We start from the raw sequence: 19,544 nt of genomic DNA, 5'->3' as shown, positions 1-19,544 counted from the left end.
TATGTATGTAGGTATAGGACAAGTATATATTTCCATTACAACTTTTGTATAGTATAGATATCTCTAGCCGAGATTAATGTTTACCAAAATGTTATTGAACCTAAAAATACAAAAAAAGAAAAGTAAAAAAAAAATTGTTTACTCAGTTATATTGCACTTACAGCTCTTTTATTTTATATCTACACTTTAATTTGATATCAAAATAATAAATGAATATTAGCAATTGTAATTGATTCTCTTTTAGTAAATCCATATACGAATAGGATTTTAAAGCAAATTCAAGTGTATATAATAGTTCTATCAATATATAACCAAGCCGCTATTTCAATATTATAGGCAAAACAAAACGTAACAACTAATAGATTAATAAGTTCATTACTCGTCCAATGATATGGTATATATAGGTAGGTATGGATGTAACAAAAAGAAAAAATCAATAATCAGTTCAACAAGTAGAGTCACATATTTACATATACGAGCTTTATATCAATATTAGAATTTCAATCTCATGTTTTAATTATTGTAAATAAAAATGTAAAAAACAAATCAAAAAATTTTTCATTCGGATTTTCATACTTGAAATGAAATTTGAAGCAATTTACACTATAGACACATTGTGTCATGTATGTTTGGTTGAGTATGGGTATATGTACCTAATACAAAAACAAATGGAAATTGAATAGAAAAAAAAAAATCATGTAAAGAACAGACAAAAAAAAAACATTCTTTTACCTCATCCAGTCGTAATAATTCTTCGGTGCTCATACTACCAGACACACCACCACCACTAGTATTTGCTGAATTTTTAGCCTCTTTTCTTAATTTTTTTTCACGTTTACGTTTTTCTTTTTCATCTCGATCTGATTTTTCACGATCTCGTTCACTGACTCCAACACCTTTTTTCATAAAATTAAACATGGTGAATTTTGATAGATTGGAAATCACCTTTAATATTACTTAATTACTTCCTTTTTTTTTTTTTGTAATTTTTTTTTTTTTTTTTGGGGGGAAAAAAATAACCCGTACTTATTTCAATTTTCTTTTTTTTTTTCTATATTTCACCAGAACACATGTAAGAATTTAATTATTATAAAACTTTCTTATTATAATTATTTTTTCTGTCAATTTTTAATATTTTTCTTTTTTCAATAAAATTTCTATGAAACAAACAACACTATTTTAAAATAAACAAATTATTAATGGAAAATAGGAAGCGCCCATTCATGCACCATACACATTGGAATCAAAGAGAGAAAAAGTAAAAAAAGCTAGTAATAAAATATTCGTCTGCAAAATATTGTTTTTCTTGTTTTGTATGAAAAAAAAAAATACCTAGCAAAAATATTGAATTTTCAACTTAACATTTTTCACGTAAAAAGGTAGCAAAAGGTAAATGAAAACAAAAAAAAAAATTTATCTTAAATTATTTCAATTTCAATTAAATTTTTTTAAAAAAAATATTAGAAAAATATTTTGTATTCCTAGCTTTCCAATTTTCTGTAAAATTCTTTTATTTTTTTTTTTTTTTTTCAAGTCTATTGATCTTTTACTGGTATCACTAACAAGAAAAAAAAAAAGCATAACACCAACTGGTGCTGCACAAACTTTGTTATTGGGATGCCTTTTTCTTATATTTTTTCTTTTTTTTTCGGGTAGCACTAACAATTTTCACTGAATAAAATTTTATGAGAAAAAAAAAACAATCTTAAACACTTTTTATTCTTTTATATTTTCACAATTTTTTATTGAATTTATAAATTTCATTTAATTTTTCACTTTTATTTTTTTAATATTCAAAATAAATAGACCAATTATTTTTTTTTTTCAATTCAATAAATAATAAAAATGAAGCGATTCATAATATTTAATATCGCATCTCTTACTTTCACGACATTTCTTGTTTTCGTTTCAGCAAAAGACTGAAGAATTGACAATTATTTTTCGTTTTGACATGACAGTAAATAATTGAAATGTCAAATTAATTCATTTCCATTTATTTAATATTTTGCCAGCGTTTCAACATTTTCACCACACTCTAAAGAAACAATATAAAATGAAAATAATTTTTGTTTCAATTGGAAATTGTTTCAGTTGTTATATTGGTATTAGTTGATTGACACTTTTTAAAATATTTTCATTTTTTTATTCTTTAATTGATTGATTCGTTTGATTTTTGCTCAAATTTTGTTTAATGGAAAAATAATTATTTTAATTGCAATTACACTGGCTTAAAACAGTTGAAACTAGTTTTTAACCAAAAAAAAACGCAAGACTTAAAGGTATTATTCCTTCCCTTTATCGTATTTTCTAATCATTTTTAATACTCCAAGCTATTTATTTCTCTTTATATAACGAAAATTGTTAAAATAATGACATTCATTTTGACAAAATTGAAGTGTGCATGAAATACAAAAGTTCTGGGTTAGGCAGTGTTAGTCAAATTTTTTTTCCAATTTTTATAAATGAAGCCGTATTTAGCTACATATGTATTCAAATTTGTAGATTGCATCCTACGGTAAGATTGCATCCTACGATAAGGTAAGGATAAAGTCATTTCGTTTTGAAATATTGTTACTTAAATAAATAATAAAAATGCATTTATAAATTTAAATATTAAAATTTTCAAAATTATTTTCAAATTAAAAATATGACCTCATTAAATGAAATTAGTAGTTGTAAATATTTGTTTAAGCTAATGTTATATTGGTTGGAGACATCATGAACGCTTTCAATTAAGAGTTATTAAATAAATGAAAACTGTAGTATTTGGCAGGACTGTTATCATCAAAGTTATAATAGTTACACTATTGATAAATAGATGGCCATAAATAAATTTCTATAATATTATTATGAAAGCTAAGCGTTTCATTTTCCTTAGTTTCGATGGAATCTAAAAGCAATTCATTTACATGTTTATATTGTATTCTCAGTATTTTTATTTAAAGTAATTTATATAATATAAATATATGATAAATTTATATAATAAAATATAAATATGTAAAGTTATAAGCAATATGTAAAGTGGTTTACATAAAATTGGTAAGCAATTTGTAACATAATAATATAGTAATATTTTGTACCGTTATTTTAACACTATTGTTATAATACTCTCGCGCTATCATAGTATCTGTCATTTTGCTTTTCAGTATTTTGCCGAACAACATAATTTTTTTCAGAAAAAAAAAAAATTTAAATAAAGATGCTTGGAGTTTAATATCTTCTTAAACGATACGTGACTAGTTTAATTATATTGTTTCTTTAATTTCTTTGAAGAAAAAAAAAATTGGGTGTACATATTTACTTTGTTAAGAAATTAAATTATTTTTAGTCAGTTAAGTGGAACAATATAATCCAAAGCAGAAGAATATAGAAAAATCGTGCTAAATTCAAATTAAATTCGTATTAAATAATGGTAGTATTTAGTGCTTTCACTTTCTATTCACAAATTAAAATATTAATTTTAATTGCTATTTTTTCTTTAATTTGTTTATTTTAGCAATAATACATTATGGCATCCTCATATGCAACACAAATTCTAAAGAAGTACAGAAGAATGCTGAAATTTTTAGGGAAACACTTAGGGATTCAGAATAAATTGAAACACTTGAGAAAAGGATATAAAGACCAGTTGAAAAACCGAATGTTCAAGAATTGAGTTTTTTTGAGAAACTAATATTTATATAAGTAAAGCGATGAAAAAACTGAGTAACTCAAAGCTCCTGTTTGTTTAAATTTAAAATCCTATATACTAATGTATGTAATACGATATTAGAAGTGAATGTGTTTTTAATCGTAAAACTTTTAACAAGAAAAACATATTTAAAAAACAGTACGTGGTCCATTAATTTGAAATCTTAAAATATTCTTTGAAAACTGAAAAATTATAAGATTTTAAGTAAGCGAACACATATGTAAAATGACAAATTACAATTTATTTAAAAAACTTTGGGCATACACTCACACCACTTGTGCAATAAGGTATTTTTAATTTATAAAATTGAACAATATTAAGTAAATCTATAAAATCACATAAAAATTTATGAAATATAATCTTATTCTTTAATTTTAGGCTAAAATTTCTGGAATTTCAATGTCAAAATTATGTTTTACGCACATGGATTTGTTACTTTACATTTGTAGTTACCCGTATAATATTGCAAATTAACTCTTACTTGACTTAAAAAAAAAACAATTTTAAATTAAGCTTTAACTTTTTTTGTCCGGCTTTAAGTAAAAGCAAATTTAAAGATAAAAGGTAAAAGTTTGTCTTGCTAATTATGGGTTACTGGTACAATACATAAAAAATATAAGAAGTATCCATAAAATACAATATTACTTTTATCCATATCTTGTTACTTTTCTACAATTCGAATTGAAAAGGAAAAAGTAAATTGAGTATAATAGAATCTAAGGAAATTTTTTTAGATTAATTAGTTCAAAAGTATATAGGTAGTCAGTCATATTTTAATTTATTTTTTAGTATGTATTGCAAAATAAAAAATATTACATTTTAGAAAATACACAACAAACAAAGTTTAAAATTTTGTCATTATATATGTGTATAATATTTTAAAATAATTCTAAAAATAGTCATAATCCAGACATAGAACGCTTAATGGAATTCATGAAATCATATACTTATACCTATATATCTACCTGGTGTATATATATCTACCTTTTCGTCCAATATAAAAAAATATAACTTTTAAATAGTCAAAAGCACATCCATATAGATATACATACTTGCAATTGGGATTATAATTTAAATTTTTTAATTATTCTTAATTTTATATTTTGATTTCTTGAAAACTTAACGATCATAAATTTTAAATTTGTAAAATTGAACAATTGGTATGCAATTATTTTCTTTAATAAAAACAACATCATGACAGATAAACATATACTTTGCATATAGAAGCTGTTATAAATTTAGTTTTATTAATTGAAAAAAAAATTGTTATAAATAAATTATGTACTATGTATTATAGCAGGTATACATAAAAGACCCTCTAATTTTTAACACTTGCAATATAAATTTAAATTTAATTAATATTCAAAATAATTACTATTGTAATTGTTACAATAATTCTTTAATTTCCGATATCCGATAAAAAAAATCTTGTTTTTCGCATGTACATAAACCTCTTATTTCAAAAATATATTAGGTACCTATACTAGAATGTTACTGCAAGAAAACCCCCTCAGCTATATCCAAGTTGTACCTACATAATATACTATACCTGAATTTTAAAACGGAAGTTTATTCAAAATTTGAACTGCATTTTAGTTGGTCAAATATAAAATCTGTTATGACTGTTAAATTAATTGTATAATACATGCTGCATAATTCACAAAACAAAACAAAAAGCAAAGAAGAAACTTGCGTTCATATTATTGTGTATGTAACATTTAAACAACATCAATAATAATATTTTAAACTTTATAACGGGGACTAATTTTTTTTCACTTGTTTTCTTATTGTTTTTTGTTTCACTTTGTTTTCATTTTTTTTAATTTAATAAAAAAAATAAAAACTAAAAAAAAAAATAATTTTTCTTTTCTACTTTTTAGTTAAACCGCTTAAACCATAATATTTATTTTCATCTAAAGATTCATGAGGTATAAAATTGAATGAAGCTGTTACATCATTTTCAGATTGTGATCGACGCGGGAACTGTTAACACTGCAATATCAGCAGGTCGAGCTCATTTAAATTTAAAATGTTTTAATAATAAAAAAATTATATATTTAATTGCTTTAATAAAATTTGAGAAGTGACAAAACGAAAAAAAAACTTATTAGTGAAATATTTAAAAAATAGTTTTAAAAAATAATTTTTAAAAAATATTTTGAAATAAACAAAAAATTTTAAAGGATTTAAAATTAAATAAAACAAAATTTATTTATTAAGATATTTAATTATATTAAGTATTAAATAATATTAACTATTTAAAAATTAATTTATAAAATATTTTAAAATGATTGAAATTGTAAATAAATGGTTTTTCATACAAATTCTATTTTGTTTAATGGTATTTGGAGCAGATGATTTACGTATGTAAATTTTTACTTCTTTTTCGAAATTATTCATTAATTAAAAGAATATTCATATCGAATTATAAGAGATTTAATTGTATATATGCATTTACAACAAAAATTTTTAAAATAATTAAAAATTCCAAAATAATTCAATTTAATAATAAGGATTTTAAATTATAAATTTATGTTTTGCAGGTTATTCTCAAATAAATCCTCTTAATTATTATTTTTATATATGATTTTGTAACATTTTCATATAAACAAGTTGTAATTTAGTATATATTCGCATTTCTATCAAGAAATTTATTGTATATACATATATATATATATATATAAATATATAAAAGGAATTATTTTGTAATATTTTACAATATTTTGTAATGTACTTGTTTATATTATAAATTTTGTATATACATACTTTTTATAGTATTAAAAATACATTATACTCGTATATGTACATGCTTATGTATATAGTATAGTAAAAAAAAAATGAAATTGTGTAATTCCTTTTTAATACCAGTTATTTTAATATAAGTACCTGTATCTATACCTGTATCTTTAATTACATATACGTATATAAGTAATTTGTACAAGTATACATTTATAAAATATATAGATTTACCTTATAATCGTTGATGTAAAATAACGGTATAAAATAAGCATAATATTGAGTATAATAAGAAGAACACATTAATTAGGATATGCTTAATTTTATATATACATATATATTTTATTTTTTTGATTTATTGGAACCATATGCTTATAATTTGAATTTTATAGCATGGGTCATAGTTATATACCGTAATAATTATTGCCTAATATTGCATTTTAATGAATATTTATGTATGTACAGTTGTTTTATTGCATAATTTTTGTATTACTAGTTAGTTTTGATTTATTATTTATTTTTTTTTACAGAAAAATTTAATTTTAAAATCGTATATATTGGTTACAGAAATTAGTTATATTATTATGCGTGCATTATGATTTTGTGTCAGCTCACATAATTCTAAAAAAATTATAAGTAATAAATGCTTAAATATTTATAGTTAGTTTTAAAGATTATTGATGTTTGTAATATAAAAATGAAAAATAATTAATTGAACAAAAATATTTTTTATTATACAAAATTATATTATTCCTATACCTTATTTTTTTTTAAATTAATTATTAATAATATTGTATGTAAGTTTAATTGCATTATTTATTAACTTTTCTTGTGTAATTAGGTATTTTAACTTAGTCTACAAGCTACAATTCTCAAATTATTAAATTTCAATTTTCAATATACAATTGATTTTTTAATTCTCAATTTTATTAGCGTTAGCATTAATTTTTTCAATTATGATAAGTTTGTTATTGGTATATGTTAAATTAGGATTATAAAACGTACTAGAGATTTTAAAATCTTAGATTTTACTGCTTGGAATTGTATTTTACAAATTACAATTTGTGTTCTTAACAAATTAAGGAAATTATATACTTATAAATTTATTTTAGTATATTTTACCTAATAATTTCCTGTTGCTAATTATTGTGAAAAATATGTCTTCCGAAATTGGTCTTATATTGCTTAATTATTCTATTAAATAAATTATAATTTATTTTGCGTTAAAATTAAATATCGTACATATAAATTTGAATTTCATATGAACACATTTAAAATTACATTATGATTTTAATATAAAATTTGTTTATTATATTAAATGGAAGATACTACTCGTATTTAAAAACTAATAGTTAATTAAGAGTAAATTTGTTTTCTTTAAAATAATTTTCAATCTATTTCAATATCTTTTAATTTTTTTTCTTAAACTTCTTTTGAATAACAATTATAATTTATAAAAATAAATATATATGTACATGCATTAAATTAATTTTTTTAAGTGCAAATATTTAAAAATAAACTTTCTTGAAGGCTCTGTTTTATAAAAACAAAAAAAAATAAAATAAATATGTAATATGTAATTTAAGTCAAACAATCAAATGAATTATAATGAATGAATTAATTTTAGCCGTCGCTTAAAATTATATAAATATAATATAACAATAATTCACAGTCCATATCATGCATGCATCTTGAATTCTAATATAAAAATATTATAAAAACTGCACAATATGTATAAATATATGTAAATTAATGAGAGTAATTAAAATTCTATTTATATAAAAATATTTACTTAATTATATTTGTATTTTTGTACATAATATTAATAGACGAAAAAATTTCATTTAATAAAATAATTTATGTGTAAAATAAACTTTGAAAAAACTCTGTAAATATTTAATGTAAAATATGTAAATATTATTTTTTACAAAATTGAACTTGTTAAAAGTTATGCGTACCAAAAATACACTCCTCAAAATTGTTCGAATATCTCTGAATAATGATTCAATGGATAAACATTAATTATTTCTTTAACATACATAATATTATTTAATTATTAGTAATTTCTTACTATGCAAATAACTTAAAAAAAAATACGATTTTGAATTATCTAGTTATAACAATTATCTCACAGCTAAAGTAAAAGGCTTCCTTCAAATCGTTGTCTTTACAAATCATTAACAAAAAAAAAAAATGTGCTTTTATTTTATAAAGCATCATACACAATGTACATACTTATTTAGAAAATTTTCGAAAATATTTGAACTTGAACCAGAAACCTTCATAGAAAATTTTATGAATTTTTATATTTTTTTTTTTAATTTGTTTTGGGACCTACTTTATATGTAAATTTATGCCAAAAATCAATCTACCATTCGATTTTTATGAATATTTCACTTTCGTTTATTATTATAATAATTTTCGAATGATAATTAATTTTAAAAGATGAAACCAAAAGAGAGAAACAAGAAAAGAGTTTTGAATTCAATTTAATTTTTGTTTTTTCTTATTGAATTTTTTGAAATTTTTTCATTTTGGCCCCACCATGAGGCTTATATATGAGTAGAAAAACAATGTTCACAATATTGCAAAATATTTAAAATATTTGAAATATGTACATGCCTATGTATCTCAACTCTTTTTTTTTTTTTCTCGAAATATGCATATAATTAATAAGTAAGTGGGCATGTACATCGCATTAGTATGTATTGCCATTAAATTCTTCGCACACTAAACTTACAATATTGCTATACAATAGAAAAATTATGTTTTGTAAAGTTACTGTCTTATTATATAGCATTCAAGATCAAATGACTAAAAGAAATGAAAATTTAAAATGTTATTTAATTACTCAATTCGGCGGGGAGACTTAATTTTTTCATATTTTATGCAATATTCGAACTCTATAACAAATTCATATTATGTTTACAATTTGCAAACAGATATTAAATAAATATATTTTTACCTTTAGTTAAGCTAAAAGTAAAAATTCTAAAATTTTTAGACTTTTGATTTGTTCATATATAAAAAGTTGTCTCATTTTGTGTTATACATAACGCAGTGCTATGTACGGTTGCATAAACCGAATATGAATTCTTCGACTTTGTATTTTGTTGCAGACAAATTATCTATAAATTTAAATTTACAATTTATATTTAAATATTTGTTTTCAGTTTTTTAAGTATTATTAAGTAACATATGATTTTTCTTTAAATATTCTACCTATGTCTATGTCATGTAATTAAATTAATAGTTTGCACAAAAAATTGATAAAATTAGAATAATGTCCAAGCTTGTCACCCCCTTTAGTTTAAAATTTGTATACAATTGCTATATTCATACTATTCTTTTAATAAGTACAGCACTATAATTTAATTAGCCTAGATTTATATCACAAATTTTTCCTTACGTCATTATACTTCATAAAAATATATTTATGTACATATATATATTTTAAATTTTATTGTCCTATACATTATTATATTACAGCTGTTAATGTAAATTTCTTTTTTGTTCGAATTTCTATCTTGCTTCAAATTTGTTCTATTTCTAAAATGCTTAAAAAAACAAAAAAAAACAAACTTCTTGTTTGGCATCCGGTGTGACTTGAACACACAACCTCCTGACACAATTTTCAATAAATCAGGTATGCTAACCATTACACCACGGAGCCTTAAAATTTTACTTTAACAAATAACTAGTTAATTAGTGATAAATTCAATAATAATAATAGTTATAGTTGATCATCCAACTTTAAGATATAAAAGAATAAAACTCAAGCCATATATTGTAATAAGCCATTATAAAAACTTTAATATGAGATTTACTTTATTTAACTCAAAATATATACTCGTACATATAGTTATGGCTTCTAATATTTTTATCATACAAAAATATGCATTATTTTGTATAAAACTGCATTATTGCAACTTAAGCTGTCATAATTTTTGCATATTATTTGCATACTATTTGAATTTTACATATGAAATGTCAAAATATTTTTCATTGAAATTACAATCTTGCAATATAAACATAACACAAATTAGTTTCATATATGTCATGTCAAATTGTAGTGCATTAAATTCTAGTTGTATTCTACAACAAAAAAGAAATATTTATTTCTTAATCTTGCCTAATAAATTAATGCATACATAGTTAAAGCAGCTTTGATAATAATTTAATGAACTCAAAGACATTTATTAATTTATAATGAACATAAACAATAGACATTTTACTTTTTATACGTCTCCCATTTTATTGATTATAAACGGACTTTCGATTTAATGGCGTACTTCACATATAATTATTGCAGTTTTATAAATGATTCATCATTACTCTATTGTATTGTGAATTGAATCATTATTTAGTATGACGATAATTTTATAAATTTTTGAGATTACATTTTTTTTTTATTGTATACGAAATTGGTGTTCGAGTGTACAATATCGTAGCTTGCGTATGCATGTGTGTATACGCTTTCGTGCGCATATATATGTAAATACATATGTGTACCTATAATAAATAGAAATTTTACAAAAACCTTATAATATGTAAATATTTGCAATGAACGAAGTGAATATATTCAATATTATAATTGAAGTGAAGTTGGACGTCAATTACTGTAATGAAAATATACATACATACATAATTAATATTTTTAGATTAGGCTTATGCAAATCTTCATATAGCAAGATTTAGAAGATTTAGATAGATCTTCGTGCTAGCAAGATTCTTGGATTTTATTTTAAAAACATGAAGAAAATTACCATTTTAATTGTTTATATTTCAAACATTTATAAAATTTATATATATTTCTACTTAATTATGCTTACTTTTTAAGAATACAATCAATAATAATTATTATTTCAAGAATATTATCAATAATCAATGACGTCATTAATACTCAAAAAAAAAAAAGAATTTTTAATGCATTCCCGCCATGCGGATTTGAACTCACAATCTTCATAATTCAATATTAAATTTCAGGACATCTACAAAACCACTACGCCACACAGAATAAAAGCATATTGTAGAATTATTTCTTAATATACTTTTTAATGTGACTCAGTTTCTATTTCATTATTATGAGCGTTTCTCTTTCCTGATTTAAGAAAGAAACAGAAAATGGAAAAAGAAAATTTAAGCTTTGAATGTGGTTGTAAAATTATAGTTTTAGTACACACGTTTTAGAACAAAAGAAATTTTTAACATTTTATATTTTAATTCGTAATTGTACAGCGTAGCAAAATATTTTATTAATATTATTAAAAAATAAATGTAACAAATTAATAAATATTATTTGACTATATTCATTTATTATTTATTAAATCGATAAATAAAAAAAAAATTTCCAATGGCGTCCGGTGTGATTCGAACACACTACCTCCTGATGCAAATAATTATTTAATTCAGGTATGCAACCATTACACCACGGAGCCTATTACTTTCCCTTTTAAAAATTTTTAATATAAGCTTAAAAAAATATTTTATATTATTATTTTTGTTGTAACTCTGACTTGAATCATTATTATTATTGTACTGATCTTACAAGATTATTGAATTCGAATTATAGGAAAAAAAATAAATGTATAGTAATATTTTTGATTGTTTGCGAAATGGATTCTTGTTTCTTTGTCCTTCTTAATCTCGTGGAGGAATATACGACTGGTGTATAATATAGATATAGAATCGTGCGCCAGTTTGATGCTCATATACTATATTAGGTTTTAGTTTTAATTTAACAGATGGCATTCTTATTAAATATTTTATTATTAATATTTTTTATTTATTAATTAATTACAACCAATATAACCTGTTATAATATTAATTACACATTTTATATTAAGAATATTATTATTATACTATAATTTAATTTAATATAATTTTAATAAATAATGCATTTTATTTTATTTTTAGCTCCAACATTTGATAAATGTAAAAGAGATACAAATTTTGATAAATGTCTTGTGGATGCCGTCAATAAAGCCTTAGTTCTTCTCAAGGATGGTATGTTTTTTGTTTTTTATAATTCATCATATATGCTATAGTATATGTATGTATGTATATATAATAATATTTGTTAGTTAATTTAAGTAACTAAAGTTAGTATACAAAGTGTTTTGCATAAAGTTGAAAATAATTTCTTCTTTGATTAATTTTTAGTAAAAAATCGTACCCTAGCAAGTGGTGGGGGAGGGAGGCGGAGAAGGGAGTAACTATTAGACACTTGCTTTAAAGATAATTGATATAGATTTTTATTTTTATTCTTACAATCAATTATATCTGACTTTTAGTTTTCGAGAAAAAATTATTTTCTTCATTCTCTCATACTGTTCCGGTAAAATCTAAGCAATTAGATTATTAAATATTACATATTATTGAGCTGATATTAATGTATACATATATTGCTGAATTAATAATATAGCGTGTACACACTTTTGAATATATAAAGATATTCCATAAAATTATTGATTTATTCCATAAAAAATTAATAAATTAACTAAATTTGGGCATACAAAATACCAAAGAATGGTAAATTTTGTTGTTTAATAAAAAACAACGAGCTTCAGCGATCTTCATTTTTTCTCACAATATATAAGATACGAGTATACAGAGTAATTTAGTGAATGTAAAATAAGTGTATACTCAATTTTTTTTTTAGTTCAATAAAAATTTTTAAATATTTTTTCAATATTTAACCTTGTTTTTCACTCTAAATTTTTTATTTATATAGTTCAATGTATAGTTAAAGAGCACTTCAACTTTTTCTTTTGTTCGTGAATTTATAATTATAAATTATTTTAAAATTTTGTATATTCGCAGATATTGCAAATTAATCATTGAATATTATTGAAAATTTTAGATTTTAAGTTAATTAAATTACAATATTTAAAAATTGTTTATTCAAATTTTTTATATAATATGATAAAAATTTTTGGAGTAAGATAAAATTAATTTATTTATTTTGCTGAAGGTTATTATATGTTATCTTTGCATTGCTTTTATATGTGTTATATTTGCATTGATGTTTTGTTATATAAGACTATTTATATGAAAATTAATAGCAAATTATATCGAAAAATTTTAAAATATAATATTGCTTAATTAAAAAGGTTCTATTTTTCTATATTTTATAATAAAATAATTTGCAAAATTTATAACTGATATACATACATATCTGTTATACAATTGAATTTTTCTTAAAATTTTTCGAATTTCTCAGGAATATAATATTAATAATAAATTCAAATGAGAATTAAATTAGTATGACCCGCACATAATTATTATCAGAATATTGTCATTATTAACATGTGATTTTTCTTTTCCAAAATCCAAGACATTTTTGTCTCACCTTAATTTTGTTATACCTAATACTTTCAATAAAATACCAAATATAAACATCAAAGTTGGTTCTACCTGTCATATTTCCTGAATTATCATTGAAAATATAAGAGTTAGACGGTTTATAGAAATTCCAATTTTGAGCACATTTTGAAGGCATACAACTCGCAAAGGAGGAACTAAATAACGAAATGCGTCACTAAGTAATTTTTGTTCATCTGGAAGCATTCTATCACCCAACCATCCTCGGAAGTTCCATCGAGTCTCGGACACCCTGTATATTTTAAATATAATTAGTCAATCAAAAATTTTACTTATTCCGTATATATACGGTATATTAGATTTATATATGTATATATACGTTATACGATTTATGTAGAGCACGTTCCAAAAGAAAATAAATAATTTAATATGTTTCCTCAATTTATATAAAAAATAAAATGGTAAAATACCATTATATTACTATATACTTTCGAGTTTAAATTGAAAAATTACATATTTTATAGTTCATACTTCATGTCTTACACATGTACGTATATAAGTAAATTGGCTAGTAGTTTGAAATAAAAAACAAATTTGTAGGTTTGTGCCATTTATGTACATATGGAAATTATTTTCTTTAATTTTTTTCCCGTTTTATTATTAAAAATGTAAGACGCATGTTTTCAATTTAATATTTTAGGAATTGTGTAAAAGGAAAAGAAAACACTATATTTGTGCCAATAAAAACAAAAGCTCAACAATAAATTTTATACAAATTTTTTTTTTAATTATATTTAATTTTAACAAATCAAAGTGCTACAACACATTTCGGAAAAAAATGTCATAAAATTTATTTAAGCCGCTAAAATACTTTATATTAAGTTTGTATCATAATTTTACGTTACTTTACGGCTTGCTAATATAACATCTCATTTATAAATATCTCGTTAGGTCGTCCAGAGTTGAAGCTGGTAGTTTGTGTGCTCACTTGACATTGTTCCATCATGCTTTATCTGATAAGTGTGGAGATTGAGTTGTACCGTCTCTACTTGGAAAAGGATGAGACTGCAGAGTATCTGCAATGCGGTTGTGAAATTGTGACCCGCTTAAGGCTCAAGTGATTCGAACGGGGTTTTGTGACCCCTTCAAAGCTTTCACGGCTCCATAAATGGACATAATACAGAAATTCATCAGGGGCCTAAGAAATAGTGCTCATGTAACTAAATCGCGAATTACAAAAGATCTTATGCGAGACAAGGTGAGCCGGGCCATGGGGTCTGGTCCCCCTTTTGAAAATTCAATAGATATTTCTTACTTAATCAAAAAGACATTCCAAGTACAAATATGCTTCTTTTGTAAAACTGGAAATTTTACTATAAAACCTCAATTTTTGCGTCAATTCGTGATTTTTCTTTCATGAAACTTTTGATTTCAATTTATTACGACTTCTTGCTTTCGATTATGTCTTTCAAGTCCTATAATAGTAGATTTTGTTTTTAGTAAATTTATAATTAAATCTTTATATATACATAGTAGATTAGAAAACTAATACTAACTAATCAAGAGATTTATAGAAATATAATTATCTCGGAAATTTTTAATTTCTTAAAGATGATTAATTGTTGCCGACAACTTGTTTTCGATAAGATGGCACGAGGAAGTGCAACCGAGTTAAATTGTGTAAAACAAAAAGCTTATTTACTGATTTCATCTCAACAAATCTCATTTACTGATTTTTTTTAACAAAAATAAATTGCATCTATTACACTTTTTCATTCATAAATTAGTATAAATTTTAATTTTTCATTGTTATTGTTTTTCCTTATTATGTCGTTAGTCATGAATTCCAATATACATTTGCATTTACGATAACTGCGTTTTTAGTCCAATTTTTTATAGTAAACAAATTTAGTTCCTAATGTTTGACATAATTGCCGTATTGTCCAACCATAATTACAATAAATGTCATAGAAATTTCGAATTTTTTTTATTTTTACCATATTTTTTACTCTATAGCTAATAATATTGAAAATTAAATTCTCATTACATTTTTCTCTTTTATTTATGTACACACAGGTAGCGCAGAATTCGGTGTAGCACCATTAGAACCATTAAAAATTAAAAGTATGTCAATTAGTTCTGGTAATGCTCCAATCAATTTAAAACAAAATTTTAAAAATGTTAAAGTAAATGATTTGATTAGCACTAGTACAATTACAAGATACAGGCAAGTATAATATAGAATATTTTCGGATTTATTCATAATTATAAAAATATTTAATAATTTTTAAAAATTTTTTTCTAATTTTAGAACAAAATTGGATAAACATTTAATTGTTTGTGATAGTATAAGTAAAAAAATTGAAGTTATAGCAGATTATGAAATATCTGGCCGTATACTATTATTACCAATAACTGGACATGGACAAGCTAATATAACATTAATTGATACTAAAATTGAACATCATTTAATTGGTGAACCCTATACAAAAGATGGTGTTCTTTATAATAAATTAAAAGAATATAAAGTTATATTTAATCCAAAACGTGTTTATATGTATTTTGATAATTTATTTGGTGATTGTAGATTATCAGAAGCAATGAATAGATTTTTAAATGATAATTGGGAATTAGTATTTAATGAATTGAAAAGTGGTTATTCAGAAAGTTTTGGAAAAGTTTTTAAAGAAATAACAAATAAAATATTTACTAAAGTTCCAATGGATACTTTATTCCCAAGATAAATATTTAAAAATTATATTTATATGTAAAATAATATTTAAATAATATATTTTTTTATGTTAATCTAAATTATTAAAAACGATTATAAATTAAGAAAAATTCTATATGTATATTCATGCAGGAAAAAAGCAAATATTAATTTTTGTATTACTTATAAATATTTTTGTATTACTTGTAATTACTAATAAATTTGTAAATGTAAACAAATGTAAATAATAGGGGGTTTCCGTTTATACACGCTGCGCTGAAAGTTCTACATTAGAACTAAAATTTCTAAGTCGCAGCGTTAAACAGTATGCAAAAACTTTAGCTAATTTTTTTTTCTGTTAAGGCAGTCTACAAATTCTGAAACTTCCAAATAATCAGTCGTTCGAAAATAACAGAAATGACATGTTGTATTCCAGTACTTTTCGCCTCCGAATTCACTGCAAAATAAGGAAATTTTAGCAAGATTCGAAAACTTAAAGAAAACTTACTTTAACACCCTTCAATATCTGAATCTGCCATTTGAAATTTGAAATTTTTTTTGAATTTGAAATTTAAAAAGAAAAAAAAAATTCATGAGGTAGCGACAAAATTTATACTAGAGATCTGCGCTACATTTCTAATATTTCTTTATTGCAGATTGAATTTCTGACCGCACTTTATTCCATCTAGTACTTTTCGAACGATCTATATTTTTAGTGTATGCGTAGCATGAATTTTCGAACGTTAATTGAAGCTAGAATTATTCTAGGACTGAATAAACGAAAACCCCCATAATCATAAAAATTTATAATGTTGCTTACCAAAATGTAAAACGAAAATAGATTCTGACTTTATAGAAAACAATTTTTGTTTAAAATGAAATGCTTACGTAGTAAAAATAAGTAGAATGTATAAACTTGATCTAAAATGGTAGAAGCCCTTATTTTTGTGTATTTTAGTAGAAGCTCTCATATTTTTGTACTGAAAACATAAAAAGAACATTTTGTAAATTGCTTACATTTACACGTTAACAATTTTGCATACATATATACATATGACCGAATTGATTGAAAAAGCAAAAAATTTGCCTCTAGAAATAAGTTAATTCTTTTTATATAAATTTAATATTTAAGTTAATATAAATATAGAATTAATAAACCATTTAAAGTATGTATGTATATCTGTTAGACTTAAGCAGTACAAAATGCTAAATTAAAAATTTACAAAATAAAACTATAAAATCAAAATTCTTTTATTAAGTTTTCAATATTTTGCTATTATTGTACTATGAACTTTTTTTATTGAAGACCTGATAAGTTTTGTATGTGTTCATATATAGGTAGGTTAAGAACGATTCCACGAAGAATTTTTTGATATTTCATAGGTATTGCACGAATAATTTACAATTATTGCAAACACAATCTGGTGTAAAATCAGTTGTATTTACTTCTTAAACTTAAATTTTTTAATAGGAATTTATCTATACGCTAAATTGTGCAGCGTTATACTGCCTTCGCTTATACTGCTTATTCTTATAAGTCCATTATATTTTAGAGAGTTCTATATAAAAAAAAATAAACCATAGAAAATCCTTATAAATGAAATACAAATTCTTTTCCAATTTATCATTAAATTTGAATAAAAACAAAGAATTAAAAGTACATTAATCTTTAGAGAATGACACGCTCCCTATATGTAGTTGCTATAGTAAAATTTATTATGCAGGTACTTATATACTTACTTTTCATTTTAAAATTTGACATCACTATCAATTTAAAGGTTAATCAACACTTGTAAGTAAAATTGCAACCTTATATGCAGACAATTCATTAATATCTACTTAAGTATTACAAACAGGTATTAAGGAAGCTTTTTTTGATGTAAAATATAAAATCGAATATTAAATATTGTTTTTTTTTTTTTAATTAATTATAACATAATTTCCTCGAATCATATTATACATATTAATGAGTTTTTATATTAAGTTGTCAGCAATATGATATGAACAAACAAATATACAATTTGTACACAATTAAAAAATAGCAAGTCATAATAATACACATTGCTTGCGAATGCCGATTTTTATAAATTCGCGTAATCGCATAACCTATATTTTGGTGTAATACAAAAAATTTTCTTTTGTTCTTGTCTGTTTACAACTGTTTACAATATTACATATTTAAAAACTTATGGTTCGTATATAATATTATGCATGTAATTTCTCACACGTATTTGATTCAATATTTTTCCCATATTTTTAACCTATAGAATTTGGCATTTAAATGTATAGATATACTTACCCGTTGCCTAATCAATTTTAAATTTAATTAACTGTACTATCAGTCTGCTATCATAATAGTAGAGCTATTGGTCTAATAGCAGATGATTTACAAGAAAATATATTAACAATTACAACCGTGTGACACCTGTAAGAATATTTTTCAATAGATTTATGACATTTGAAGAAAGGGATTCATATAGCCTCTACTAATATATTGTTCAAAATAGTGATTTTAGTTTTTACTAAATTTCTTAGTCTAGTTTTAGTCTAGTTTAAATAGAAGTTGGATTATCACAAAACTATTTCTGATATTATATTGTACATAGCTTCTTAGAACTTGAAGACTCTATTACCAAACTCATTTTTGTAAAATTTAAATAACGAAAGTTTTGTATTTTATATATTTTATATTATTGCAGATGAATGAACCGACATTACTAAAATGACTCAGAAATTTTCGCTGAACCAAAAAATATGTATAAACACATACATATTATGTACATTTGACGCCTATCACGTTACAAATAGAGTAATAAATTTATTGTTAACACGCTTAGAACATTCGTAGTAAATATATATTTAGATTATTACACCAACAAAGCAAAAATAACTCTTTAACCAAGATCTTTAATAGCTCTTACTATTAAATACCAATATAGTGCCATAACTATTATTACTGCCTCCAAATATAAATATGCGAATCCGAATTCAATAGCTTTAATCTTTTTTCAATGTAAGTTCAATGATATTCATTCAAATTGAAAAGAATAAAGCGTAAATATGAACTCTACGTATTTACGATCC

General features: G+C 22.7%; 2 protein-coding genes across 2 annotated transcripts in view; one reads left to right on the top strand and one right to left on the bottom strand.

The window, feature by feature from the left end:
• Positions 1-1,655, bottom strand: part of LOC129608163 (unconventional myosin-XVIIIa) — a 229,151-nt gene extending 227,496 nt beyond the window's left edge. The window contains exon 1 of the mRNA XM_055519494.1: positions 733-1,655. Within this exon, the coding sequence (XP_055375469.1) occupies positions 733-918 (186 nt within the window). The 5' untranslated portion in view covers positions 919-1,655. The remainder of the gene's footprint in view (positions 1-732) is intronic.
• Positions 1,656-5,705: 4,050 nt separating this feature from the next.
• On the top strand, positions 5,706-16,623 carry LOC129607972 (protein takeout). Its single transcript, XM_055519253.1, has 4 exons — positions 5,706-6,054; positions 12,344-12,433; positions 15,827-15,977; positions 16,062-16,623. Exons 1-4 carry the CDS (start codon positions 5,979-5,981, stop codon positions 16,492-16,494), a joined length of 750 nt encoding a protein of 249 aa, XP_055375228.1. The 5' UTR covers positions 5,706-5,978; the 3' UTR covers positions 16,495-16,623.
• Positions 16,624-19,544: the final 2,921 nt, after the last annotated feature.

This window comes from Condylostylus longicornis, unplaced genomic scaffold, assembly GCF_029603195.1.
Source record: "Condylostylus longicornis isolate FDR11 unplaced genomic scaffold, ASM2960319v2 ptg000030l, whole genome shotgun sequence".
In the NCBI taxonomy this organism is placed as follows: Eukaryota; Metazoa; Arthropoda; class Insecta; order Diptera; family Dolichopodidae; genus Condylostylus; species Condylostylus longicornis.
Note: the sequence above shows the minus strand (reverse complement) of the source record. Positions and strands in the feature narration are given on the sequence as shown.